Here is a 27994-nt window from a genome sequence, read left to right as displayed (position 1 = left end):
ATTTTGAGTGTATTTCTTTATTTACATGTTAGATGTACAACCATAAAAATATAAACATTTAATTTACTCTGCATGTCATCAATGAGTAATCAATCCTACATCAAGAGCCTCTTAATCCAAAAATCAGTTTAGGTGATGGAAGTGTGATAGAAGTGAATGCAGAGAAGCTGATAAGTGATATATCAAATGACCATAATGTCTAACCAGTACCACTGAAAATACTGTGTACATCTAAGGTTTCTTACTGGAGACAAATGCAGAATACATATATTTCATGTATGAAAAGGCTACAGTGCAGGCTACAATAAAGAATACAATATAGTAACATGAGAGCTGATGCTAATTTTTTTACATAATGTACAACACATTCAAACTCGCAAAAATGACTTTAACTGCTTTAACTTCTGCTACATTCTTAGTAGCGCTCTGATGTTCAATAAAAATACGCTGGTCAAACATGTTTTCACAAAAAACGGCACATTTTGTGAAATGACCTATAAAATATAACAAGCAATCTAGTTGCTCTTCTTTTTTTTTCAGGCTAATTAACATGTTTTTTGTAATACAGTCACTTCTGGGCAATAAAGGAATGAAACAGGAAGAATCTTTTCATCAAAGGTGGCAGCTCATGTTTGTTAGAAGGGTAGCAACTAATCCATTCACTGGAAAAACAGTTCATTTTCTTCAGGAGAAAAAAATTCCAATGACGTATTTAGGAAAGTTTCTTATGAGTTCTCATCGCATCAGGTCCAAGAAGTCGTCTTGAATCCGCAAGTATGCAGGCGGCCAAGAACATTCAGGAATATTTGTTCCAGGTCAGTCGTTTAAAAATTAGTCTGGACCGCCAAATATTCAATCCGTAAAAGATTTCACAAAATTCAGGGGCGTAGGAATCTCAAAACTTTGGAGCGGAGAAATCTGATAAATGATTTTGGAAACATTTCTCTAGACTCTTGTGCAGTGTAGTTGAAGAAGTTTTGTGGATGGGCCAGGACATCAAAGAGGGCCTTCATAAGCTTCTTGTCCTGTAAAGTTAATTAGAAAACATTAATGCTTTAAGTTAATGGCAAAACACCAATGTAGTATATTTTCCCATCTTCCACAGGGTGGCACTATTGTCTCGTTTTTACTACTGGGATCTGCAGAGGCAAACCTCTTGATTTTAGTGCTTGATTTAAAATCAAGTAATAATAAAAGACAAAATAATGCACTATACCTTAAGAATTTCTTGATGATTCTCAGAGGCATATAATCTTCCATCCCTAACAATGTCCTCGATGAGCTCCTGGTAGTCCTCTAAAACAAGCACAATGCATATCATAAACACTCAACATACTTTGAAAACTTATCATACAATACAAACACCTCAGCAATTCAATTCTCACCATCATACGTCACATAAGGCACTTGGAAGCCTTTTCCGCTGTTTCCTTCATTGGAGCGAAACTGGATCCAGAGTTTTTTAGAGCGGGAGGTGAAGGCAATGGGACGCTCATACGTCTGGCACGTCTCATAAGTCGTCACTGAATTGGGCAGAGCTGTGGGAACAGTAAAGAAACTTCTAAAGACCACTTCAGTGGCTTATTCGAGCCCCAAGAGATGAAGGAGAGCTCTAATGAGCCCATCGATGCGGCTCCTCCCCCCATTTCCTCACATGTGTATTCTCAATCACCCTGCTGAGCCAATGCATTCAACACCAGATCACAGTTCTGCAACACTCACAGCTCTTCCGCATGACCAAATAGTCCCCGCACTCGTCTTCAATGGGAAGGTAGATCTCGGGTACCACAACGAGGATTCTGCGCTTGGGAGGAGGGGTGATAGTCCAGGTGCACTCGATGTTGGCCGGGTAGTTGCCGGGGTAGTTGGGGGATTCGATATAGCCGGTGAATTCTCCCAGCTCTCCTCCACAGTGTCTGTCTGGCAGAAACAAATGAAACCACTTAGGCTAGACTACACAGAGAACTACATTACATTTTTTATGTGAAAATGGTAGGCTGAATTGAAAGCACAAGTTATCGTTCAGTTTTTGAAATTGAACTTTTTGTGAATTGCGCTTACTTTTGCACTGCATAATGTTTGTGGATCCATCAAAATCAGTGGTAGTGTTTCCAGGGCAGGCAATGCAGTAGTTTTGGCCAAACTCCATTTGATAGGTTCCAATGGGGCAACGGATACAGCGGTGGGTGCTGGTATTGTAGTAATGCCCTGGGGAGCATTGAACTGTAGGGACAACAAAATAATTTTTAAAATCAGTGTTTCTGTCTTAAAGGAGAAGTCCACTTCCAGAACAACAATTTACAAATAATTTACTCACCCCCTTGTCATCCAAGATGTTCATGTCTTTCTGTCTTCAGTCAAAAGAAATCAAGATTTTGAGGAAAATATTTCAGGATTTTTCTCAATAAAATGGACTCCACTGGTGCCCCGATTTTGAACTTCCAAAATGAAGTTTAAATGCAGTTTCAAAGGGCAGTTTCAAAGGGTCTTATCTAGCGAAACGATCCGTCATTTTTTTCGGGAAATAAAACGATGCTATGAATTAGTGATGGGTCGTTCTTGAACGATTTGTTCATTTTGAACGAATCCTTAATGTGACTCGGGAAGAACAAGTCGTCTCGGGGAGTGATTCGTTCAGTCACGCATGTGCAACATCCTATTAGGTTCTGTACTGGAATCAGTTCACCTGTTTCGAGTCTTCGGGTTTTTCGAGTCGTTGGTTCATATTATGGGGCTGTCACGTGATGCTGATTTTGCTAAGATGAACAAAATGAATGAAATGACTCGGAAAAAGATTCATTTTTTTTTTAGCTGAAAGAGACTCAAAGGTCCGAGTCGGTAAAATAATCTGAACTTCTCATCACTACTACGAATCACGTCTAAGTTCATTGTCTGTGTACTTCTGCTCAAAAAGGTAGAGTATTTAAAAAAATGTTAAGCTGCATTTAAACTACATTTTGGAAGTTCAAAATCGGGGCACCAGTGAAGTCCATTATATTGAGAAAAATCCTGAAATGCTTTCCTCAAAAAACGTAATTTCTTCACGACTGAAGACAGAAAGACATGAACATTTTGGATGACAAGAGGGTGAGTAAATTATTTGTGAATTGTTGTTCTGGAAGTGGACTTCTTCTTTAAATACCATTAAAGGAGAAGTTCACTTCCAGAACAAAAATGTACAGATAATTTACTCACCCCCTTGTCATCCAAGATGTTCATGTCTTTCTTTCTTAGGTCATTGTTTCGCTAGATAAGACCCTTCTTCTTTGGCTGGGATCGTTTAGAGCCCTTTGAAGCTGCATTTAAACTGCAACAAGACAGTTAGGGTATGTCGAAAAACTCCTATTTCATTTTCTCCCTCAACTTCAAAATCGTCCTACATCACGGTTTTAAATTTTTTTGTAAAGGGCGTTTGACCTTCTTTGTATGTTCACTTTGTAAACACTGAGTCTGTACTTCTGCAGTGATGTAGGATGAGGGAGCTGAGGGAGAAAATGAGATGGGAGTTTTTTGACATACCCTAACTGTCATAAACAGGAAAACACAGTTCAGCAGAGCTAGACCAAGATGAACATTTGCAGTTAAAAAGTTTATAAATTGTACAATTTTTTTTAGAAAATTACCAATCGTTTCGCTAGATAAGACCCTTCTTCCTCAGCTGGTTTAAAGCCCTTTGAAGCTGCATTTAAACTTGATTTTGATCATTTTGGTCAAGTTCAAACTCGGTGGCACCATAGAAGTCCATTATATGGAGGGAAATGCTAAAATGTTTTCCTCAAAAAAACTATTTCTTTACGACTGAAGAAAAAAAGACATGAACATCTTGGATGACAAGGGGGTGAGTAAATTATCTGTATATTGCTGTTGTGGAAGTGAACTTTTCCTTTAACAACTAGTTGTTCAGTTCAATTCTGTACACACTGCATAGAATTTCTGTAAATACGGTTAATGTGGTTGTCACTGCCATATTTTAGTAAACTGACCCTTCGCAAACAGCTTGACTGACAGGCGATCTGACCAATCATAACGCTGAATCCGCCATTATGTCTGACAAACAAATCAGACAGGAGATTATACTTGTATTGTATTGGCATCTCTCCGTAGTTGAGATAAAATATGTTTATGTTTATTTACGTTTTTTTCATGCTTTAAGTAAAGAAGGAAAGACTGCGAAGAAGAAAAGATGTGTCGATTGCTGTAATAAGGCAATACAGTGAACTGTCTCTACACATTAAAGACCCACAAAATGGTATTTGTCGTCTGAATTTCTTGAAAACTTACAACATATTAAAGCTGAGACCTTGTTTCATAACAGAAGTAAACTGCTCTGTCTTGTCTGTCGGCATGTTGTCGGTATTCTCTCAGTTCCACAATGTATTTTTCATTGCGGGAGAACATGATGTGTAGTGTGAGAGCGGCATTGTTTGTCGGACATAGCAACAGTAACTAAGGTGGGCGGGTTTTTGCGAAGGGTAAATTTATGTGTGTTCAGAACGCGATTAGGGAGTAAAAGGTGTAATGGAGTAATGCGTATGTGCCTATTAGGGTTTTCTGCTCACCTTTAGTCTCACAGTCCTGGAAGGAGACAGAACCATCATATTTGGTTGTTAGGCTTCCTCCACATGGGAAACAGGAAGTGCGGCCGACCTCAGGCTGATAGGTGCCTTGTGGGCAGGGCAGACAGGGCACAAAGCCATCATGGGAGAAACGACCAGGACGGCACTGACCTAGAAACAGAATGCCAGACAAAGAAAGTTCAGTACTTTTTTGCCTTCCAAAGAAAGCAAACTGCAATGATGTCATTATCCAAGTAAGTGCAGGCCTCCTCTCGTCCCTCTAGTGACCACTCTAGATGAACCCTAACAGTCCTTTTAGTTGTGTCTATCAGGAGAAAGTAGAAGATGGCATCTGCATCGTTAGTTGCCTTTTGACCGCGCATGAGAAGCAGAAACATGGTGGTGTCTTTTTTTCTCCAAACACAAGACAGGTCTGGAATTCTTTGTTGGTGTGAATGAATCAGACATTTGAGGATTTGCAGGACTGCATGAAATGACCCCTCCCAACACACTCACAATCACAAAAACTCCACTGAAACTCAACTAGCCATGAGCCTGTGAGATTATCATCAATACAGGTATGCTTCCTGCCTACTGCATAAACAAAAAACAGGATGTGATTCATACTTTTTCTTTGCAACCTTAGATATCTGGGGGAAGACATCTCATTTACAGTTTCATTTGCTCTCATTTTTTTAATTCAACTCTGGTTTTCGTCTTTCTCCTTTATATCACTTAAAGGATTAGTTCTCTCCTAAATTTCCTGATTTAAGATTTCCGAGGAAAGCATTTCAGGATTTTTCTCCATATAGTAGACTTCAATGGGAATCAGTGGGTTGAAGGTCCAAACTGCAGTTTCAGTGCAGCTTTAAAAGGCTCTACACGATCCCAGCCAAGGAATAACTGTCTTATCTAGCAAAACGAGTGGTCAGAGAAATTGGGCAGGACATCCAAACGTTCACCTATCATTCATCGACCTCAAATATGGCTTTTCTTTTAAAATATGTAAGTAGTAGCAACTTTACATTGCCGCTCAATCTAATGTTAACCTAGAAAAATGTGCGCTATTGAAGTGTCTGTGCAGAGTGTGGAAGCTGAATAGTAGCGAGCTTACTGCATGACAGATGGAGGCGCGGGTGCGGTCACTCTTAAAATACTCCGTAATTTTTGGTCATACAGATAAAAGTAATACATCTTTTGAATCTGTAAAGACTCTACATTTCTTTGTGTGCACTCAAAATAACAATGAAACATTGCGCTTTTGTAAAATAATGAAAGAAAACAGGATGTGCTTTCTGCCGTCTCTGTCTCTGAGAACTCGAGCGTGAAACTTCAAAACCCAGAGTATACTTGTCCAGGATTGCTGAAGGATTTTTAAGATCAAATTTAAGACTTTTTTAAAGACCTTTTTAAGACCTGCACAAATAAAATGAATACCATATGAGTAGGGTAGGGCAATGTCTATGGTTAAATATTAAACTGTAAAATGACTGCAAGCTACTGTAAAAACTAATTTACAGTTCAGATACAATTTTTCACAAAAACAAACAGTTTTATAAAACACAGAAAAAAAGTTCTGTTCCTGGGACGGTACCCTAAGGTACAAAAGTGAAAAGGTACATCTTTGTACCTTACCTACCCCTAAACAGTACATATTAGTACCTTAAAGGTACATTTTAGTACTTTAAAAAGTACATATATGTACCTTTTCACTTTGTAACTTAGGGTACCACCCTAGCAACAGAACTGTACCTTTTTTTCTGACAGCAAATGATACACTTCACATTTCTTTCAAGGTTCATGAAACCCCAGACTACTTTTTCTGAGATTTGAGCAGAGGTGTTTGTGTTGCACATCATATATGACAATGTTAGCATCCATTAATTTTAATTGTTGGAGAAAACTGGTTAATTTTGAGCTTTTTTGCTCTATTTTCATCTTCCGGGTTTAAAATCTACATTGTGCTGACGTCACAGTTTGTGACGTGGCAATGGACTATAGTACATTGATTGTATAGCATTTTTCAAAACTATGGTGAGAACTAACCAGTGCTGAAACAGGGGGGTTTCATGACCCTTTAAAGTACCAATTTTTAAGAAAACAGATGAGTCAAAAGTATTACTTAAATTAATTTAAACAATTATTATCAATAAAGTATTATATTAAAAACATATAAATTCATGTTAGTGTTTAGCTTTTTATGATGAATTATCTTAATGATCCACCAGTTCACATTTACAGCTCTGCATGTCTGCAGCGTAAAAACATGGATCGCTTTTCGCTTTGGTCTGAACAAAAACAACCCCAATACTATGTTCCTGCAATACCAGAGGCTACAGTTCTAGAACTCTATTTTTTGAGAAAGTGCCATCTAGCAATTCCATTCCAACAGAGAAACATCAAACAGATGTAAAAACTAGATCCATGGAAACTAATTTTACATTTATTAAAGTACTAATAAACATACTAATTTGTACCGCAACTGTTTTACTGTTTACTGCACTTTGTTAAGTGGGTCACACATCAGACGTTAAGCGCTGCGCTGTGGCTAATGAACTGAAGTCTAGAATATATTGAAATAAATTAGGTTAAATATTTCAAGAGGGTTACCAAGGGGTAAGTTTAGGGTTAGGAGTTGGTTAGGACAATAATTAGGTGTACACAGTTAAACAACTACATACAATATTTCCTTAAAAATAATAATATACAGAATTGAATAGCAAGTGCAATAAATAGTATGAGATGTTAATGCATACATACGACAAATAAAAAAACAAAAAAACTACAGGGTCCTTGAAATGCGGTCCTGAAACTACAGCCTGCTGTATTGCAGGAAACCCCTACTCAAAACAACAGTCCACTATACAGAGAAAAATCCTGGAATACTGTCCTCAAAAACCTTAATTTCTTTTCAGCTGAAGAAAGAAAGACATGAACATTGTGGATGACACAGGGGTGAGTAAATTTTCAGGAAATTTCAATTCTGGAGTGAACTAATCCTTTAATATTCAGGACAGCTTCTTTTTCTTGAAATAAGAAAAAGGCTACTTAATATTTAGGCTCTACTGAAAAGTCCAACAACTTAACCCTTTTTAAACACATGTGATGAGTGACGACATAACTCCAGTGCTCATTTATAATAAACAGAAAGATATTGTGCTTGGTGTTGACAGGATTATAGTTATTCTTTTAGTCATCTTTATAGTTATCGTCCTTGGTGTGAACAGGCCTTTACTTGGTAGAATCATGAAACAGAATTTAAAACAAAATGACAGACAAAAATACAGCTCTTGACAGACACCAACCTCAATGGAAGTGTGTGATAGTGCAAAGCCCACAGACTTGTTTGTTCATGAGCGCATCTCTGTGAAGTCTCACCTCCACACTCTGAGATGTTGCGTGCTCCTGCGGTTCTTGGGATTCCCCTGCCTTCTGGCCCCGGGCACACGTGGCATGACACCTGCCCCTCTTCATCTTGGTACGTCCCAGGGGGGCAAAGAAAACACCTCCCCTGCTCTCCATCATAGTACGTGCCAACGCTGCATTTGACTAGGGCAGAGGAAAGTCAGAAATTAGATGAAACAGAGCCTAAAGTTTGAACACAAAAGAGGGGCCTCACATTAAGCTGCTAAAGGGGCACTGCAAATCGACCTGATGCAGCTATGCCAAAAATTCAAACAAATAAGAGAACTGAGGCTTTCCACAGCTGCCTGATCCCCCACATCAAACAGCCCTCACACGCATACACAATCCTTCACCTTAGTGAACACGCTCAAAGGGAATATTACCTCGCATAAACCTATGATGTCTGATTAAAGGGAGCGGAACAAAGTCTTTTTAATGTTCACTTTATAAACCGCTCTGATTTATTGCACCGCTTTCAAAAGTGTTCTGCACACTCTGTGCCCTAAAATAAGCCATGCACTGGTACGGTTCAGTCCTTTAAACAAGTGAGTATTGCAATTTAGAAACTTTCCTTTCATCTCGGTGTCTCTGTGCAAACATCCAACTGACAGTGTTCAGGAGAATTTAGACAAACCTCTTACTCCCGAGATTTTATGGTAATGACGGCTAATTCCACAAAGGCTTAAACAGCATGGCAATTATGTGTGCCTCAGCAAACTGCCCGATTTTCTGAGAAGAAAATGTAATTCTCTCAAGAGCAGTTCATTTTTTCCTCTCTTTTGTTAATCCTGAATGACCATGAGGAGCCACCGTCACATTGTCCTGGGCTGCTTTTATTTGACGGAGCGACTGAGTAAGAGAGAGGAGAGGAAAAGAGTGTGAGATGGAGAAAGAGAGAGAGAGAGAAAAAAAAAACCTTGAAGCCTTTCAAATGCAAAGCAACGATTCTATTGAATCCTCGAATTGATGGTCCCAAAGAGGTTTAAAGGACCTTTCACCTCTATTCAAGTCCCCCGGCTTTTGCCTATTTGATGACATAGGCAAACACTATGGTATCACAGTGGTAAGGAGCTGAACCCAATAAAAGGGGTCAGGATTGTGAATCCCCCCATTCAGCGGAGCCCAATCGCTCCTTGCGCCTATCAGGCAGGGGCCCAAACAGCTGATGCTAATTGATTCCCATGGTGTCACTGAAGTCAATTCTCTTGAGCCGCTCACTGGCTGGGGTCACACAGAGTGGCCCTGCCTAAGGAGGAATTTGGCACTTAAACTGCTTGCTTGAATAAACAGCCTTCTAAAACACCCCTCTACAAAAACAAACAAGCAAACAATAACTTAGCACATTTATGGACAGGAGAGGAAAGCGGCAGCTGAGAGGGCAAACTTACGCAAACCCCTCCTTCTGTGACCGTTTAGCTTTGCTGTTCATGTAGAGTTCATCATTGTGTGTTTTTGTAGTATCTAACTAACGGATTACATGTTCAGTCCATGTCAAATAATCAAAACGTAGATGTGAATAAATTAGCATGGAAGTTCACACAAAAATTACTAAAAAAACTTGTTGTTCCAAACTTTTTTGATTTACTTTCTTCAGTGGAACACAAAAGATTTTCTGAACAATATTTTTGCCCATATCATTATAGTCAATGGCTTTGAGATGTTCAAAATTTCAAAATATCGTTCTACAGAAGAAAAAAGTTATACAGTTCTGGAATGACAATCAGGGTGACGAAATGATGATAATTTTATTTACTGGGTGAACAATTTCTTTAATTAGGCAAAATTAGTGATCCGTATTACTTTTTTTTTTTTTTGAGGATTCTGACTGCTTCGCAGTTTAACTTGTTTTTTTCCCTAGTCTGAGCCTTTTAGAATGGAGTTCAATCACAATCCAAACAAACATGTTACATGTAGCAAGAGCAGTTTTTGATGTAAATTAGATTATATAATTTCAAAATCTGAATCAAAAACAGAATGGTCTGACCTTTGCTTTGTGATATTATGCTATGTAAAACTTCTGCAAGAAACCAAAAAAGCAGGCGGCTGAATGAGAATGCAGATTCACTCGCTGACAGCAGGTGGCGCTTATGGAACAGTAGCAATACAAGTTAGCGTTTCCACAACACAAGTTAGCTGTAAACAAAGCAGCTGCACTTTTAAATACTACAGTCAAACCAAATTTATTCAGACACCAGATATCATTTTTGATATTTTTTTACTACAGGTCACTATAGATAGCAAATGAAGTAAACTGTGACATATTATACTCAAAAATTCTTCATACAGTGGACTACCAGTAAAACTGATAAAAATTTGGGACCAAAAATTATTCAGACGCTTTGACCTGACCACATTTTTTCTTTAATTGCTAATGCGATTTTTTTTACACCACAGACTGAACAAAATTAAGCACTTTCCCTGGTAATAGGTTGACCTAAATTGGTATTATCTAATTGTGCACTTAAATTTAACAGCTGACTGCTGACAGCTATTCCACCTAATTCATGAAGTATTTTCACTCCGCTCTAAAAGTACTTAAAAGTGTCTATACTTTAATGGAGTGTTTTTCTTTAGAAAACTTAACTTCACAACATTCCAAAGCATAACATTGTACTTTTTACTGCACAATATCATTTAATACTTCATTACATTAGAAATCTAGTACGTACTTTCTTTTACTCAAGTAAAAGTAATTCAAAGATTTAAGATTTAGGATGTTCTTAAATGTTAAGGGCCAAAAAATCGTTTATTTATGAAATGTAGTTCAGTATAAAGCATGACATTATGCTTTGGAATGTAGTCAAGTTTTCCAAAGAAAAACACTCTGATAAAGTACACATACTTTTTAAATTTACTTGAGTAAAGTAAAAATATGTCACCACTGTCCACCTCTGTTTGTGATGGCATATTTTATTACCATTTTCCAAACTATAGCAAATAAACTGTGGAAATGCAAGAAATGTTGAAGGTGTCTGAATAAAAACTGTGCTAATGCAAGAAATGTTGAAGGTGTCTAATATTTTGGTTTGACAGTACATTAATATGCATTATATGGAGGTAAGATTAAAGTAAAAACCATCTAAACCTTTCTGAAGACAGTCGGTTCCCCTCAGAGTTTAAAAAGCAAAGGCAGGTCTGCAAAGCTGTGAAGAAGTGTTGAAGCACAGATTTTCCTCACTCACTCCAGGAGCTTGAACAAGCCCCACTGGGATTTACAATGGAGTGGGCAAACTGAAAAGGCTAAACTGCACTTAGTGAGGCAAGCCAGTGGGGGAGGCCAGAACAGGGAGGAAAAAAAAAAAATAGCTCTTTTTAGAGATTTAAGCTGGCACTTGGACACTACACTACTGTGTACCTTAATTGTGTGCCTGCTTTAGTGAAAAGAGCAAAACTTACAATCCTATATTCAGCATGGATTCAATTAATTACTTATTGGCAAGCGTGTACATTTCACTTGGCATCGCTTTCCAAACATGTTAAATGAGATGTAGACATATAGCTTGCATCTGTAAAGTTGGACTTGTGGGACTTGTGATTGGCAAAACAATGAGCTGGTTAGTGGTCACCACATTTTCTCAGTTCAAACTCTTAACCCACTGTGGTTAAAACAGATCAAACATTTAAAACCCCACACCCTGAGGCAAAGAAGAAAGAGAATCACTGCAATCTACCTAAACTACTTCAAAATAGACACAGGTGGAGACAGAAGGTATCTGGACAGCAATACTACCATTCAAAAGTCAACAATGTTTTTTTAATGTTTTTGAAAGAAGTCTCTCATCAAGCCTGAATTTATTTGATCCAAAGTACAGCAAAAACTGTAAAATTCTAAAATATTTTTACTATTTAAAATAACTGTTTTCTATTTAAATATATTTTAAAATGTAATGTATTCCTGTAATGAAAGCTACATTTTCAGCATCTTTACTCCAGTCTTCAATGTCACATGATTCTTCAGAAATAATTCTAACATGCTGATTTGCTATTTAAGAAACATTTTTTATTATATCAATATTTAAAACAGTTGAGTACATTTTTTCAGGATTCATTGATGAAATAGAAAGATCCAAAGATCAGCATTTATCTGAAATAAAAAGCTTTTCTTCTGAACTGTCTAATTATCAAAGAAACCTAAAAAAAAACTACTCAGGTGTTTTCAACAACAACAACAACAACAACAACAACAACAACAACAACAACAACAACAACAACAACAACAACAACAATAATAATAATAATAATAATAATAATAATAATAATAATAATGTTTTATGAGCAATCAGTATATTAGAATGATTTCTGAAGGATCATGTGACTGTAGTGATGCTGAAAATTCAGCTTTGAAATCACAGGAATAAATTACATTTTAAAATATATTCAAATAGAAAACTGTTATTTTTAATTACAAAAATATTTCAAAGTTTCACCATTTTTGCTGTACTTTGATCAAATAAATGCAGGCTTGGTGAGCAGAAGAGACTTAAAAAAAAAAACTTTTGACTTGTAGTGTATATTTTCAACAGCCATTATTCCATTCTTCAGAAATCATTCATATCAATACTGAAAGCAGTGTTTAATTTTTTAATAAATATGAAACGGTAATTGCTATAAAACTGCTTTAGTTTTTGTGCAAAGCCATGCTTTATTTTTCTTTGATAAACAGAAAGTTAAAAATAACAGCATTTATTTTTTGTGTTTTTTTACTCTCATTTTTTATGCAAAATATTAAAAAACTTTTTGACAAAATAATAAAAAACTTTCTGACCCAAATACATGAAAAAATTATCATATGAAGACTTCTATTCAAGTAAAAATCCTTTAAAGAAGACATTTCAAAAAATGTCCCAAACTACAAAGCAAAAGTCAATATGAACTTGAAGTCTTCCAAAGTTAAACTATTTGAGCTCTGCTAAAATCACGCGCTATAATTTCACACCTCTGACCCACTGTTTGTCACCAGTCATCTCATTTTATCTTTCCATTCAGTTTCTTTTGATGAATTTTAAGTGAAACGTCACGAAAGTGACACACAGACAAAAAAAACGGAGATGTCTAACTCTCTGCAGCTATGAAAGTGCAATCTCAGAGCAATAACATTTTACTCTGAGGCTTTTACAAAGAAATCTTTACTGCAACTGACAGCCTTGAAAAAGCAGAGAGCCTTTAGTTGTCTGCATCACTGCTGAAACTGAGCCTGTAAAAGAGATAATGGACTTTTCCACCATAAAAGAGGACAAACATCCTCAGCAGTGCTGTCACCCTAAAAAGACATCTTTGAAAGGGCCTTATGTCAAAGACAATGAAGGCAATGAGATAATGTTCAACACAATGAGTCCTCCAGACAAAGGGTTTGCTGTGCCTCACATACAGTCCCTCTGAGATGTTTATTCTAGAGGCTAAAGAAAACGGATGCCAAGTTGAACATATGCTGTAGCGAGCTGATATGAAGTGCTCCTGTCATACAAAACATTCTCAGCTTCAGTCTTGAGGTTGGAACAGCATTCAGCTGAAAGAGCCAACAGCAGCCTTCTGTTTCCCAGTCTTGCCTCTTAAACAAGACTTACGCCAACTCTCTCACACCATACATAATATACTATATAACACCTAATATATCAGTTATCTGGCCTGCACTGATGCCAAAGCCACTATCACAATATACCAGTCCAAACACTCTACAATTTAAAATATTGTCAGACAAAATCAGTGACCTGGAGCACAACCAACATGCCAAGTAAATAATATAATACATATGGGTCATTCTATAACTGTTGTGTACATCTCATGTCCATGAAGTATATTTCTAATGCTTAATGCTTATGCTTAATTTTTCAGTACACAATTATATACTACTGTATGTTGAAAAAGCCATATCTTTTGTTCAAAAATGATGTTCATATCACATACAACCTTGGTATTCAGCGGTCCGATTTTGTAAAGTTCCTTATTCTACTCTACATTTAAGCATGAAAATTACCTCAAATATAAATTAATTTCATAGTTTTGCCTTCAATTAGATTAGGTTATCAAGACATTTGGGTGTGCGCTTCAAAAATAATAAGTGTTTATTGTGATAACTTGTTTTATTTGTGGCCGAAAAACCATTGTCAACAAAGTTACCCACTATAACTCCCTCCCCCTCAGAAAGGAATGGTTTGTCCCATTCTCGCATAATTTGCACAGTATGATGATATTTCCTCTAGAAGCACATAGATGAAACACTAGAAGGCTAAACTATAGGTTATTGGTTAAACTAGCAAACAAAGAGTGGATTAATTGACTGTCAACAGTGTTACACAAGTATTATTGCTGCAAATTTTAACAAGACAGTTAACAACTTTAATAACTAAAACTTTTTTTTTTGTTTATGAAAATATATTTCTAAACATACCATATGCTTAGTAGTTCTTGGCTTCCATGTTGAGTATAGGCCCAAAACACTAATGTCAACTAAGTTACTTGTCAGCGATGTTGCCCAGTAAATGTAACATGGTGGACAGTAGCAAACATAGATGGTATTTTATGCACATATTCCTACAGATCACCTTTATTTATATCACTTTATACAATATAGATTGTTTCAAAGCAGCTATGTAAGGTCATGTTTGGGTTTTTTCACATTGTCAAATTCTAAATGTACCCCTAATTATAGAATGACCCATATGGGTATCTTAACAAACATTTTGTGTATATTTTGTGTATATCTGCACTCACCACATTTCTTGTCCAGCAGAACCTGTCCGGTGCCACAGTGGTCTGGAGGGTCAGCGGGTCGGACGAGTTTCTTAGCCAGCTCATACTCCGATCCAGCAAAGTGCAGGTGAAACTGCTCCCGGTTAATGGACTTCCGAAGAGTGCGGATAGTCTTCCTAAGCCGCTTCTCAGAGCGCCGCCGGACACACGCCAGGTCACAGCCCTCTGCTGAGAGAAATACTGGATACCATATCTCGTCCACAACATTATAATACGCACGTAGACACCCATATCGTGCCCGCTGTCAACTACCGAATACAGAACGCACTTCTGTCTTAAACCAGGAGATACTTTCACCCGTTGGCTTGTTTTAGTAACAGCGACAGGAGCAGGAAGAGGGAGAGATGCAAGCAAGCAGTGAGAGGCCTAAGGTTTCTATTGAAACGTACATATGCAGTGCATGAAACCAACCTGTTACCTCCTCCAGGTTCACATCCAGCTCAAACTGGGCGGTAATGGAGGACCCCTCCTCCTCGCCAGCTTTCCGCCCGTGGCGACTACGTTGCTGTCTGCTTGAAGAGGCACAGTGCAGGCTAACAAAGCTGAACTGGACATTCTCGGTGGCTCTTTTATCTGAGTAAATAGATATTAAAGACTTAATGGATTTAGAAGTCCCTTTGCTTCTCAGTATGGATCAAACATGAGTGAATGAGGGGAAAAATATTTAAAGTTCTGGGTTGTGTTTCCCAAAAGCATCATAAACCCCAGTTAACTGTAACTCCACTGGTGATAATGGTTCTATCAGCTTAGGCTTATGATGCTTTTGGAAAACGCAGACCAGGTCTTTCACTGAAGAGTATGGGACTCTCTGATACTAAGTCTGAACTGTTGTTGATTGCTTGAGCAGAACTCTTTTAAAAAGGCACGCCATAGCTAGTTTCTTCTTTTCTGAACACTGCTGGACAATGTGTGCCCGCAAGACTAGATTGTAACTTGAACTTCCTCCTCACCAAATGACATTGGTCAGTATCAAATAATTTATGTATAACTTGTGAAAATAAATAGTATTATTATAAATATTTCTGTGTCTGGCTTGTTGCATCGCTCACTTAATTTTTATTTTCATTGGGTCTACTTGCATAGAGAGGAAATAAAAAGAAAGCTGGTGATTTCCGTTTTGGTCTTGCATTTTGACAAATGTAGTAATGTCACAGTGTTTTATTAATGGGTTGGCTTTAGACTTTGACTTAAAGCCTGTGCAAACAAATTGCTGCTTCAGTAGTCAACTGTGTATATTTTCAGTGAAAACCGTGCTGCTATGAAGCCAGTACCTGACAGGGCGGTTTTAAAGCTCTGTGCAAGATTTTCCTGACTCCGCTTCAGATTGCACTTCCCCTGTCCAGATTTAAATGTAGCAATGGTTTTGATTCCTGAACCTGTAACAGGAAGAAACATGGTGACCTTTACACTCATAACATTCATCATTTGGGATCAGTGTTGATATTGTTAACTAACAAAAATAAATAAATAACTTCAGTAAAAAAAAAAAAAAAAAAAAAATCAGTAATTAAAATAAAGTTCAATTAAAAACTGAAAATATAAAAATGTAAACAAATTCAAAATATTAACAATTGCTACAATATTTTAAAACACTAGTATTCAAATATCACTTTTTGGGGTTTCAAAAAGATCACTCAAAATTTCCATAATAATATCAGTCTATTAATGGGATAGTTCACTCAAAAATTTAAATTCTGCCGTTAAAAGGAGAAGTTCACTTCCAGAACAAAAATTTACAGGTAATTTACTCACCCCCTTGTCATCCAAGATGTTCATGTCTTTCTTTCTTCATTCGTAAAGAAAGTATGTTTTTTAAGGGAAAACATTTTAGGATTTTTCTCCATATAGTGGACTTCTGTGGTGCCCATGAGTTTGAAATGCAGTTTAAATGCAGCTTCAAAGGGCTCTAAACAATCCCAGCTGAGAAAGAAGGGTCTTATCTAGAGAAACAGTCAGTTATTTTTTTTTATTACAATTTGTATACTTTTTAACCTCCCATCTCATTTTCTTCTCCAACCTCAAAAACATCCTACATCACTGTTTTAATTTTTTTGTAAAAGGCGGTTGATCTTCTTTGCATGTTCACTTTCTAAACACTGGGTCTGTACTTCTGCAGCGATGTAGGATGAGTTTGAAGTTAGAGGAGAAAATGAGATGGGAGTTTTTTGACATACCCTAACTGTATTGAACTGGAATACAGAGAGTTCACACAAAGCTAGACAAGATGAGCATTTGAGGTTAAAAAGTATACAAATTGTAATTTTTTTTTTAAATAACTGATCACTTCACTAGATAAGACCCTTCTTTCCTGGGTGGGATCGTTTAGAGCCCTTTGAAGCTGCACTTAAACTACATTTTGGAAGTTCAAACTCACGGGCACCTTAGAAGTCCATTATATGGAGAACATTTCTAAAACGTTTTCCCTTTCAAAACCAATTTCTTTACAACTGAAGAAAGAAAGACATGAACATCTTGGATGACAAGGGGGTGAGTAAATTATCTGTAAATTTTTGTTCTGGAAGTGAACTTCTCCTTTAATTACTCACCCTCATGTCGTTCCAAACCCGTAAGACCTTCGTTTATCTTCAGAAGGTTATGGATTTGGAATGACATGAGGGTGAGTAATCAATGACAGAATTTTCATTTTTGGGTGAACTACCCCTTTAAGTGTGAATACTTTACTTTTTCTTTTAAAGAGAATTTTGAACAGTTCAACCCCAGCACACATCCACAAGTATTTACCTGGGCAATATGACCCATTCCCTTTCCACTGTCCTCCTGCGTTGCACGGCAGGGGCATGCCACAGGTCACGGTGTATGAATCTTCAGCTCCTACAGATGAAGGTGAAGCTGTCAGAGAAGCTCCAAGCAAACTCCAGCACGTAGACAAAGAAAGATCTCTACATGTTGTAACACTCACCGCTGCTGATATGAACCTGCGACTGGCAGGTCAGGTAGCAGAGCTCACCCCCTCCCTGCTTACTGCAGTTAAGAGTGGGCCTGGCAGGTGGCGGCACTAGTGGAGAGTCCTCTGCTTCTGAATGTGAAAATCACAATGCTTAAATGTGAAGCTATGGTATACATGCTGGGTCGGAATGAGTTAGAAAGATAGATCAGAAAGCTCAACAATGCAGTGCGTTCAAGATGAGAATATGAACGTACATTGCGACATGTGAGATTTGAGTTAGACAGCGCCTGGTATCTGTTCAGCAATAGCACAGACAGAGAGAGCCAGATAGAGAAACTCAAAAGTATCTCCTGCTTTTAACTCCCAGGGATGAAGAACTGATTTCCATCTAAGCCGACAACATCAGATATAGAAATCCAGCATTCAGAATCACTCAGGCTCATCTTACCGATACAGTCTTTCTTGTTCCAGTGCAGCTTGTAACCAGCATGACAGTGGCACTCAAAACTTCCCATGGTGTTTTCACAGGTGTGCTCACATCCTCCATTGTTCAAACTACATTCATTTATGTCTGTGAAAGGAGGAATCCACAAACGCAAAGTAGTATTTCAGGTAAATCAAAAATCAATAAAACACTATCATAGCTATAATAGCTGTTTGTATCCTTACCTCCACAATGGGCAAGCCCATAAAGAGTGTAGCCCTTGTTGCAAACACACTGGAAGCTCCCAGGTGAGTTTACACAAGTGTGGTCACATGTCCTCTCAAAAAAGCACTCGTCAATATCTATAATCAAACCAAAATTAACTTCAGTGGAAAATTGCACAGCTTCTACATCAAACACGTTCTCATTTCCTGTTCAAAGACTTCATATTCAGTTTGAAAGAAATCATTTAAGGCTTTTTTATTAATAACAGGGAAAGGTACTTTTCCTCAAGGAGAGGGGGTTGTCTGTGTGTAAATGAAATATATTCTTTTAGGGTTGAGAGTTACACTCTTAGTCTGTGTTAAGGATCTTCAAAGGAATCTTGCAAGTCGATACTGGCACCCTGTCTTATCTCCAAGCTAAGTTACAAACACAGATACTAACACCAACCCCCACGCTGCTTCTCTACGTTGTGTTGGACCTGTAGCAGAAGAAGAGCATCCTACCCTGGCACGAACGCTCGTCCGTCAGCAGTTTGAAGCCTTTTCGACAGTTACACTCGAAGCTGCCGATGGTGTTCCTGCAGTAGTGGTCACAGCCACCGTTGTGGAGTTCACACTCATCAATGTCTGAGAGACAGAGAAGGACCAAATCACACTGTAGAACACTGTAGATGGACTGATCAACTATAGGGTGAATCTCACGAAACTTGTCAAGTATATTATTTCAGACATTATCACCCGACCCTCCAAAAAAATCATAATTTGCTTAAATATAACATACAGGGGTGCACATAAGTGGTGCACAGGTGCGCATGTGTGACCAACATTAAAAATGCGCTGTGTAAATAAGTTCAGACCCCTCATTTGTGTACCTACACTACCAGTCAAAAGTTTTTGACCAGTAAGATTTTTCATGTTTTTTTTAAAGAAGTCTCTTCTGCTCACCAAGCCTGTATTTATTTGATCCAAAGCAAAATTTGGAAATATTTTTACTATTTAAAATAACTGTTAACTGTTTCCTATTTAAATATATTTTAAAATGTAATTTTTTTCCTGTGATTTCAAAGCTGAATTTTTAGCATCATCCCTCCAGTCACACGGCCCTTCAGAAATCATTCTAATATTCTGATTATTATTATTATTATTATGTTGAAAACAGTGGAGTAAAATTTAGGTTTCTTTGATGAATAAAAAGTTCAGAAGAACACCATTTATCTGAAACAGAAATCTTTTGTAACATTATAAATGTCTTCATCACAACTTTTAACAATTTAAAGCATCCTTGCTAAAACGGTATTAATTTCTATAATTTCTTTCCCAACAACAACAAAAAATTATACTGACTCTTTTGAATGGCTTTTGAATGGTATAGTATATAATGTTACAAAAGCTTTTTATTTCAGATAAATGTTGATCTTTGGATCCTTCTATTCATCAAAGAATCCTGAAAAAAAAATTTTTAGATATTTTTTAAATATTAATAATAATAAAAAATGTTTCTTGAACAGCAAATCAGCATGTTAGAATGATTTCTGAAGGATCATGTGACACTAAAGACTGGAGTAATGATGCTGAAAATGTAGCTTTGATCACAGGGATAAATTACATTTTAAAATGTATTCAAACAGAAAACAGTTATTTTAAATAGTAAAAATATTTCACAATATTACTGCTTTTGCTGTAAAACTTTTGTGCACTCCTGATAATATAATATAATATAATATAACTACTGTTCAAAAGTTTGAGTCAGTACATTTTTTTTCAAAAAGTCTCATGCTAACCAAGGTTACATGTATTTTACCGATAAATACAGTAAAATTGTGAAATATTATTATGATTCAAAATAACCTATTTATATATTTTTTATATTCTTTACTTTCTGTAAAGGCAAAGCTAACTTTTCAGTAGCTATAACTCCTGTCTTCAATATCACATGATTTCTTCAGAAATGTTTCTAATACGTTGATTATTAGTATTCTGTAAAACACCTTTAACTGTCACTTTTGACCACTTTAATGCATCCCTGCTGAAATAAATATTAATTTGATGACCCCAAAATTTTTGCTTTTGACACTGGGTTGAAATTTGTCTTGGACATGTTTTTGTGAGATTTAGCCTAAAAGCAACTAAAATATGTGTGTAAAGAAATATCTTGAAAAATTTTGATTCAGACCTTTGCAGGATTTGCCATCAGGTTGGAGAGTAAATCCAACTGGGCAGCTGCAGCGAACACCTGTGGATGTGTCCTTACAGGTGCTGTCACAGCCTCCGTTATTCACCGCACACGTCTCTGAAGAGCATATGAAAAAAAGACGCAACAAATTAGAAAGAGCAGGACTGAGAGAGAAAGCCTCAGGTTATTTAATAATGTAAATCAGTCCTTGCAAGATCAATCAGTTCATTAATATTTGAACTGCCTGTGCTAGGAAGTCTATACACAATATCATACTCCACAGAAAGTCTATACACTATATCATACTCCATGTAGAAGGCCAAGGACAGAGAGGCCATATGCAGCGCGCTGTGTAAATACGAGTTGGCAGAGACAAATACAACACTCAGCACTGTATGATAAACATCCCCAGTCCCTGTCTCTCTCAGCATGAGAGAAAAACATGTGAAATGTACCACTCTATCACCAGGACATATTTTACAAGAGAGAAATCAGAGGCGGTGAAGTGTGGGTCTCCAGTCATTTCACAGTTTACCTAAAAGACTGTGGAATGCTTAGTCTGGCCGGGCTATACGCCTCTAAATGGTTTAACACAATACTTCTTGGTGTTCTCTACAAGCACTGATATATTTAACCCTATTTCTCTGGATGCAACTGCATACTTTGAATTGAGTTAATTATGTATGGATTGTTATTGGTAGGATTTTACCCATAAGCAGTCGACGCTTAACTCTTTTGTCTACCTCTGCCAAGGACGTGGCATTGTGATCAGGGGTGGTGGGGGCAGTTTCATCCCTTTCTAAAAAAGACAGACAACAGAATATGAGAACAATATAGATCTTGTCTATACATTGTTAAAAAGGTCACCTAAAAAAATACATTTTTTGAAATCTTAAAATAATTTAATATGATGTAATCAGCCAAATTACTACACCAATGTATAAAAAGTTATTTTTAATTATTTTTTTTAACAAAATCATAACACTACCTACAATTAATCAATATTTTACACATATTATAGCATAAATGATGTTATGAACAATTTAGTACAAACAAAATACAAAAAAAAAATACAAATAAGCCATAAAATATGATTCCACATAAGAACTGAGCTCTCCATTTACATGTAGTAATATAACTCTTATGTTCTGACAGACATTTAAATTGTTAAAAAAAAATCAAATTTCAAATAAATGCTGAAGAATTCTCTTATGCTCATGAAGGCTGCATTTACTTGATCAAAAATACAGAAAAAAAAACGTAATATTGCTAAATATTTTTACAGTTTAAATAAATGGCTTTCTATTTTTTTCTGTTTTAAAATATAATTTATTCCTGTGATGCAAAGCTGAATTTTCATCAGCCATTACTCCAGTCTTCAGTGTCACATGATCCTTCAGAAATCATTTAATATGCTGATTTATTATTTTTAATATCAATGTTGGAAACAGCTGTGCTGCTTAATATTATTTTGGAACCTGTGACACTTTTTTCAGGATTAATTCAAAAATTAAACAGAAACAGAAATCTTTTCTAACAATATAAGCCTTCGCTATCACTTTTTTTTTTATCAATTTAACACATCCTTGGTGAATAAAAGTATTAATTTTTTTCAAAAACAGAAAGAATAAAAATTTACTGACCACAAACTTTTAAACGGTAGTTCATATGGTTACAAAAGATTTCTATTTTAAATAAATGCTGTTCTTTTTAACTTTATTTTTTATTAAAGAATCCTGAAAAAAGTATCACAGGTTCCAAAAAAATATTAAGCAGCACAACTGTTTTCAACATTGATAATAAACCAGCATATCAGAATGATTTCTGAAGGATCATGTGACACTGATGCTGAAAATTCACCTTTGCATCACAGGAATAAATTACACTTTAAAATATATTCACATAGAAACCAGTTATTTTACACTGAAATAATATTCCGCAATATTATTTTTTTCACTGGATTTTTGATCAAATAAATGCAGCCTTGATGAGCATAAGAAGTCCCAAACAGCTGTGTATACAGTAATTACTATATAAATAAATGTATGAACACTATAAATATTGCTGGCTTATTTGAAAGTTAGTTTGAATGATCGTATCTGCTAAATGAATTAAATTAAAAAGTACAGTGAACAACACTGTAAAAGACGCAGGAACAGTTATCAATTGCATCTAAAGCACAATAGACTGTTTATCACATTTTGCTGCAATGTTTTTTACTCTGGCATCACACAGCCATCTAGTGCAATCTAACCTAAATAGCAACCACACCGATAAGTACACCTTTTCATAAACAAAAAACATCTACAACAACAACAACAACAACCAATCCCAGGCAAAGAGACCTCCCTGACTGCTTGACTCGGTCCTAACCACTGTGGCATTGTGTTGTAGTATCCGCAGATAAATAACGATCGTCATGTTTTCTGCTTCAGGACAATCAAGAAGAGCAGAAGCAAAAATCCTGGACAATGCCAACAGAACGCAGAGAGACACAACGATAAATGCAGACCCCACACACACAGCCTGCAGGCTCCAGCTGTACTTCCTCACTATCAGATAAAGCATGTGTTTGTGTCTGAATGAGAGATCTCTATCATCACCTTTGCACATAAGTAGATAAAATATAGATCAGCTTAAAATACTTGCCAAGAGATCATCGTAAACACTAGCTGGAAAAGTGCGTTGGGACAAAAGCTTTAAAAGTAGTGAAGCAGCCTTACCTACACAGGTTCTGCCATCTGCGTGCAGCGTGTACCTGACGTGACACCTGCAGATGGGCCCCTGCTCGGTGTCCTCACAGAGGTGCTGACAGCCCCCGTTGCCATGGTTACAGGTCACTATGCAACAGAACACAAACAGCATCACATCAGTCAGTCGTCCTGTGGTATTTCTCAGCTTAACGGTGGGTCTGAAATGCCATTCACACGTACAGATGCAGCCCCGCTGGTTCTTGGCCAGCTCGAAACCCGGTCGGCACTCACAGGCGACGCCACCTTTGGGTGTTTCCTTACAGATGTGAGCACAGCCGTGTTCTTTATTCATGCAGCTCAAGCCTTCTGTGAAGAAGAGATACCATCAGAAAGCACTTTTTTTTGGTATTACATAAACCTATTGATATTTAATTAAATACTCTGGGATAAATACAAATTAAGCACTGTCTACAGCATCTGTGACATGCTGTTGATTACCACAGAAAATAATTTAGTTAGTTTGTATTTAACTGAAAATTCCTTTAATAGCATAATAAAAGGATAGCTCTCCCAAAAAAAATGAATATTCTGTCATCATTTACTCACCATCATGTCAGTCCAAACTTTTATGACTTTCTTTCTTCTGTGGAACACAAAAGAAGATATTTTGAAGAATGCTGGTGACCAAACAGTTTTGGTGACCATTGACAAATAAAAAAAAAAGACATTTCTCAAAATATCTTCTTTTATGAAAGAATGTCATACATTTTTGGAATGACATGAGGGTGAGCTTTTTCAGTTTTGATTTTTGGATGAACTATCCCTTTAACATAAATCTGTGTCCTATTTAGTTTATAGGTTATATGTAATAAAATAATTACTAGTGCTGTCAAACAATTAATCACGATTAATCGCATCAAAAATAAAAGTTTTTGTTTACATTATAAATGTGTGTGTGTACTTTGTATATTTATTATGTATATTTAAATACACACATGCATGTATATATTTAAGAAAAACGTTATCTTCATATATTAAATATAATTATATATAATATAAATTACATTAATAAAAATGCATACATGTAAATATTTTCTAAATATATTCTGTATGTATGTGTATTTACATAATAATTACACACAGCACACACACACATATATTATGTAAACAAACAAATTTATCCAAAATAAAAGTTACAGCACTGATTTTGCCAACAGCAAAACCAACCAAAACTCATTGCTAGAAAATAAATATGTGACCCTGGACCACAAAACCAGTAATAAGGGTAATTCTTTTTTAATAATGTCAGAAAAAAATAATAAATAAGCTTTCCATTGTTGTATGGTTTGTTACTATAGGACAATATTTGGCTGAGACACAATTATTTGAAAATCTGAGGGTGCAAAAATCAAAATATTAAGAAAATCGCCTTTAAAGTTGACCAAATTAAGTTCTTAGCAATGCATATTGTTAATCAAAAATTAGGTTTTGATACATTTACGGTAGGAAATTTACAAAGTATCTTAATGGAACATGATCTTTACTTAATATCCTAATGATTTTTGGCATAAAAGAAAAATTTATAATTTTGACCCATACAATGTATTGCTGGCTATTGCTACAAATATACCTGTGCTACTTAAGGTTTTGTGGTCCAGAGTCACATATAATAATGAAAGGAAAAGAAACTGATTTGATCAACATTCACTGCCAATTAAGACATAAACCTTGTGTAGCCTTAATAATAAGTGTTTCAGTTACATAATGGACTTTACATCCCTAATAAAGTTAATGGCTACATTAGTTAATCTTTACATTACCAGTCAGCTTTAGGGAAAAAACAAAAAAAAAAAAATCACTAATCAGAGGGGAAAAAATATCCAAACCCTTGGGGTACCAGTTGTTGCAATTCTTTTCAAATTCAACGGCGTTTAATTCCACACAACCTGACCTGACATCAATAGCGGGTCTATGGGTCAGTGTTTCCTCCCATTCACTCTGCGGCTCAGTGGATGTGCTGATAGGATTTAGCAAGTTTACCCAGAGAAAGCAAATGGGGTGGAAAGCCTTGCAAACCTTAGCTCAATTTACCGAGGAGAAAACAATACTCGCAGCTGAGAAGCTACAGACACATAAAAAGGTTTTTTATTCTCATCTATGACACAGCCCACAAAGCCCTGAGTGTTGCAGTTATTAACTTGTTTTGTTCCTCTGAACATGGGGCTCCCTTTCCCACAGCATGGGCCCTTTGGAACTGAACGGTCTATAGATAATGCCCCGGAGAGGGAACCCAACTTAAAAGCTGTCATTGGCCATTGTGCTGTCAATCATGATCTTATGTGAGAACATTTAGAAATTAGGTTGGCTTTCCTTTGCACTTACCCCTGACTTAGCACACTGACACCTCCGTAAATACACAACACAAGCCATTCTTGATGCACTTTTGACATCCAAGTTCAGAAACATGTCATTCATAAATGTTTACCATTTATGAATTACGGAATGATGTATTAGGGTATCCATACATTGTCTTTTCCCCTAAATGTCTGGGTTTTGGCTCTGTTTTTCTATTGACATGTTCTCTACAATCCTCATACATTATATCTACACATATTTGCATTTCTTACCTTCTGCAAGTATGAAAACAAAGGCAAAATCCAGACATTTTAGGCAATTTAGAAATCCAGGGCGAGAGAACAGAACATTTTGTGACCCTATTATATATTCTTTGTTTAAAATGATGGTGAACATGGTAGACAGAGCCATTAAAGGTTTGTTAAAGACAGTAGCTCACCCACGGAGCGATGGATGCATGTGTGTTGATTGTCACTCAGGAAAAAGCCTTCCTTGCAGCGGCACTCATAGCTTCCCATGGTGTTGACACATACATGCTGACAGCCACTATTGTTGAAGACACATTCATCCACATCTAGAGACAGAGTGTGTTAAAGAACTGATAATGACATCACGAAATGGCACATTTCCATATACCACAATAACTCTGTCAAGGGCATGTGATCAGATCTGGTTATGTGGTTGTTCGCTAGTACAGATATACTCAGTGGAAAAGATGAAAAACACCTGTAGTATGTAGTGGGAGTAACTCATCCCATACGATCATTAACTTTCACCTCACACATGTATATGTGATTTCTTCATGAATTTGTACTTACCGAGACAGTTGTGTCCATCATGTGCCAAATGAAACCCATCAAGGCAAGTACAACGGTAATTGCCGGGTATGTTGTTACATTCGTGTACACAGCCACCATTGTATTCCAGATCACATTCATCAATGTCTAGGAAATGGAACAGAAATCAAGGCTGACAAATGTTTGCAATTTCTGCATTATAGGGGCATTGCACTTCCAATACAACAGCAAACCACTTTAATTGTTGAAGACCAAATTGAAAGAAGTAAACACGAACAAAAAGCTTCTAAAAACAAACACTCTATGCATACTATGTGTACAGTGCTTGTATACAATAAGTAAAAAGTGAGGTTTTCCAGATTACACTGTTTAACTGAAGTGGAAAGGAGCTGTTACCTTCACAATGTTTCCCGTCTCCTTTAAAGCCTGTTTTACAAGTGCACTTGTATGAAGTTGGGGTATTTTGACAAATAGCATCAATGTGACAGGCATCGCTTCCATCTGCACACTGATCTGAATCTGTATCACAAATACAACACGAGACTTTACTGTAAACACTGGTGACTTTACAGTGCACTGCACTGATGAACTGCAAAACGCATAATCGCTGGTGGAGCTGCTTGTAAATAAACTTCATTAGCGTGCCTAATGTTTGTAAAAATACTCAAAAAGTCAGAAAAGATGAAATGTCAGTAAAAAATATTAACACACTTTTTAAAATATCCGTTTAGTTCTGAGGGAAAAAGTAACAAATAGGGTATCTAAAACAAAGGGAGGTAAACAAGTCGCAAAAACGTGCCAATTGAAATTGCGTGTGTAGAGCATCGTGCGTAACAAAGTGAAGACTCTTACCAGTGTTGTGAGGAAGTGCGGCGCTTTGGCGAGTATTTAACAAGAGCAAAAACAAACAGAGGAGCCATGCAGTCCAAACAGCTCCCATGGTGATCGGTTCAGAGTTTAGGGTCGAGCTCAAAAACACGCGTTTACTCTAGCACGAGTGTCCCACTCATTTTCATCTGCACTTTGTCAGTGGATTCGCGCTTGTGAGCGCTTCAACAGAAGATGTGTGCAATAGAGCGAGTGCGCGCGCGTGCGCGTGTGAGCGTGTGTGTGTGTGTGTGTGTGTGTGTGTGTGTGTGAAAGAGAGCCTTTTCTGTCTCTCTCCATGGTTCTGTGTGTGTGTGTCGGGGGATGGGGGTGTGAGCGCATTCACACAGAAGTGTTCCTTTTATTGATCTCCAAGAGCCCGTGTAGACCGGACTGAATCGATTTTAATGTCACAGAATAAAATAGGACCCAGAAAAAGTGGGATATAATAGATTTACAAACTCAAGATTAGGCTAAACATAGCACATTCTCTTGTAGTGTATTCATTTGTAGTGAATTATAGAAGCTTACACTGTAAACATCTGTGTGGTCTAGCTTTAAAATTATACTATTTCATATACTGTATGGTTAAAACTTGGCTACTTCTTTAAAGTACACTACCAGTCAAATGTTTTTGAACAGCAAGATTTGCAATTATTTTTAAACAAGTCTCTCCTGCTCACCAAGCCTGCATTTATTTGATTCAAAATACAGCAAAGCAACAATATTGTGAAATATTTTTACTTTTTTAAATAACTGCTTTCTATCTGAATATAGGCTATTTTAAAAAGTTATTTATTCCTGTGATCAAAGCTAAATTTTCAGCATCATTACTCCAGTCT

The 27994-nt window shown here is 36.7% G+C and overlaps 1 protein-coding gene across 9 annotated transcripts; it reads right to left on the bottom strand.

Annotated features, from left to right (window-relative positions):
* Positions 1-13: 13 nt before the first annotated feature.
* scube2 (signal peptide, CUB domain, EGF-like 2) lies at positions 14-27922 on the bottom strand. Of its 9 annotated transcripts, none has more exons than XM_051115387.1 (23): positions 27138-27922; positions 26682-26804; positions 26307-26432; positions 25928-26062; positions 23374-23499; positions 23164-23280; positions 21150-21239; positions 20441-20557; positions 18772-18894; positions 18289-18405; positions 18068-18190; positions 17632-17748; positions 17454-17543; positions 15983-16087; positions 15123-15284; positions 14673-14879; positions 7935-8105; positions 4560-4727; positions 2062-2223; positions 1723-1920; positions 1386-1538; positions 1217-1296; positions 14-1025 (listed from the first exon to the last, which is right to left on the bottom strand). In XM_051115387.1, exons 1-23 carry the CDS (start codon positions 27223-27225, stop codon positions 879-881), a joined length of 3045 nt encoding a protein of 1014 aa, XP_050971344.1. In that variant the 5' UTR covers positions 27226-27922; the 3' UTR covers positions 14-878. The 9 variants fall into 9 exon arrangements, with proteins under 9 accessions (XP_050971344.1, XP_050971345.1, XP_050971346.1 ...); XM_051115388.1 differs by having other exon boundaries at positions 14673-14876; XM_051115389.1 differs by having other exon boundaries at positions 23374-23496.
* Between the last annotated feature and the right edge of the window lie 72 nt (positions 27923-27994).

This window comes from Labeo rohita, chromosome 7 (assembly GCF_022985175.1).
Source record: "Labeo rohita strain BAU-BD-2019 chromosome 7, IGBB_LRoh.1.0, whole genome shotgun sequence".
NCBI classification, from domain to species: Eukaryota; Metazoa; Chordata; class Actinopteri; order Cypriniformes; family Cyprinidae; genus Labeo; species Labeo rohita.
This window is presented reverse-complemented; position numbering and strand designations above follow the sequence as displayed.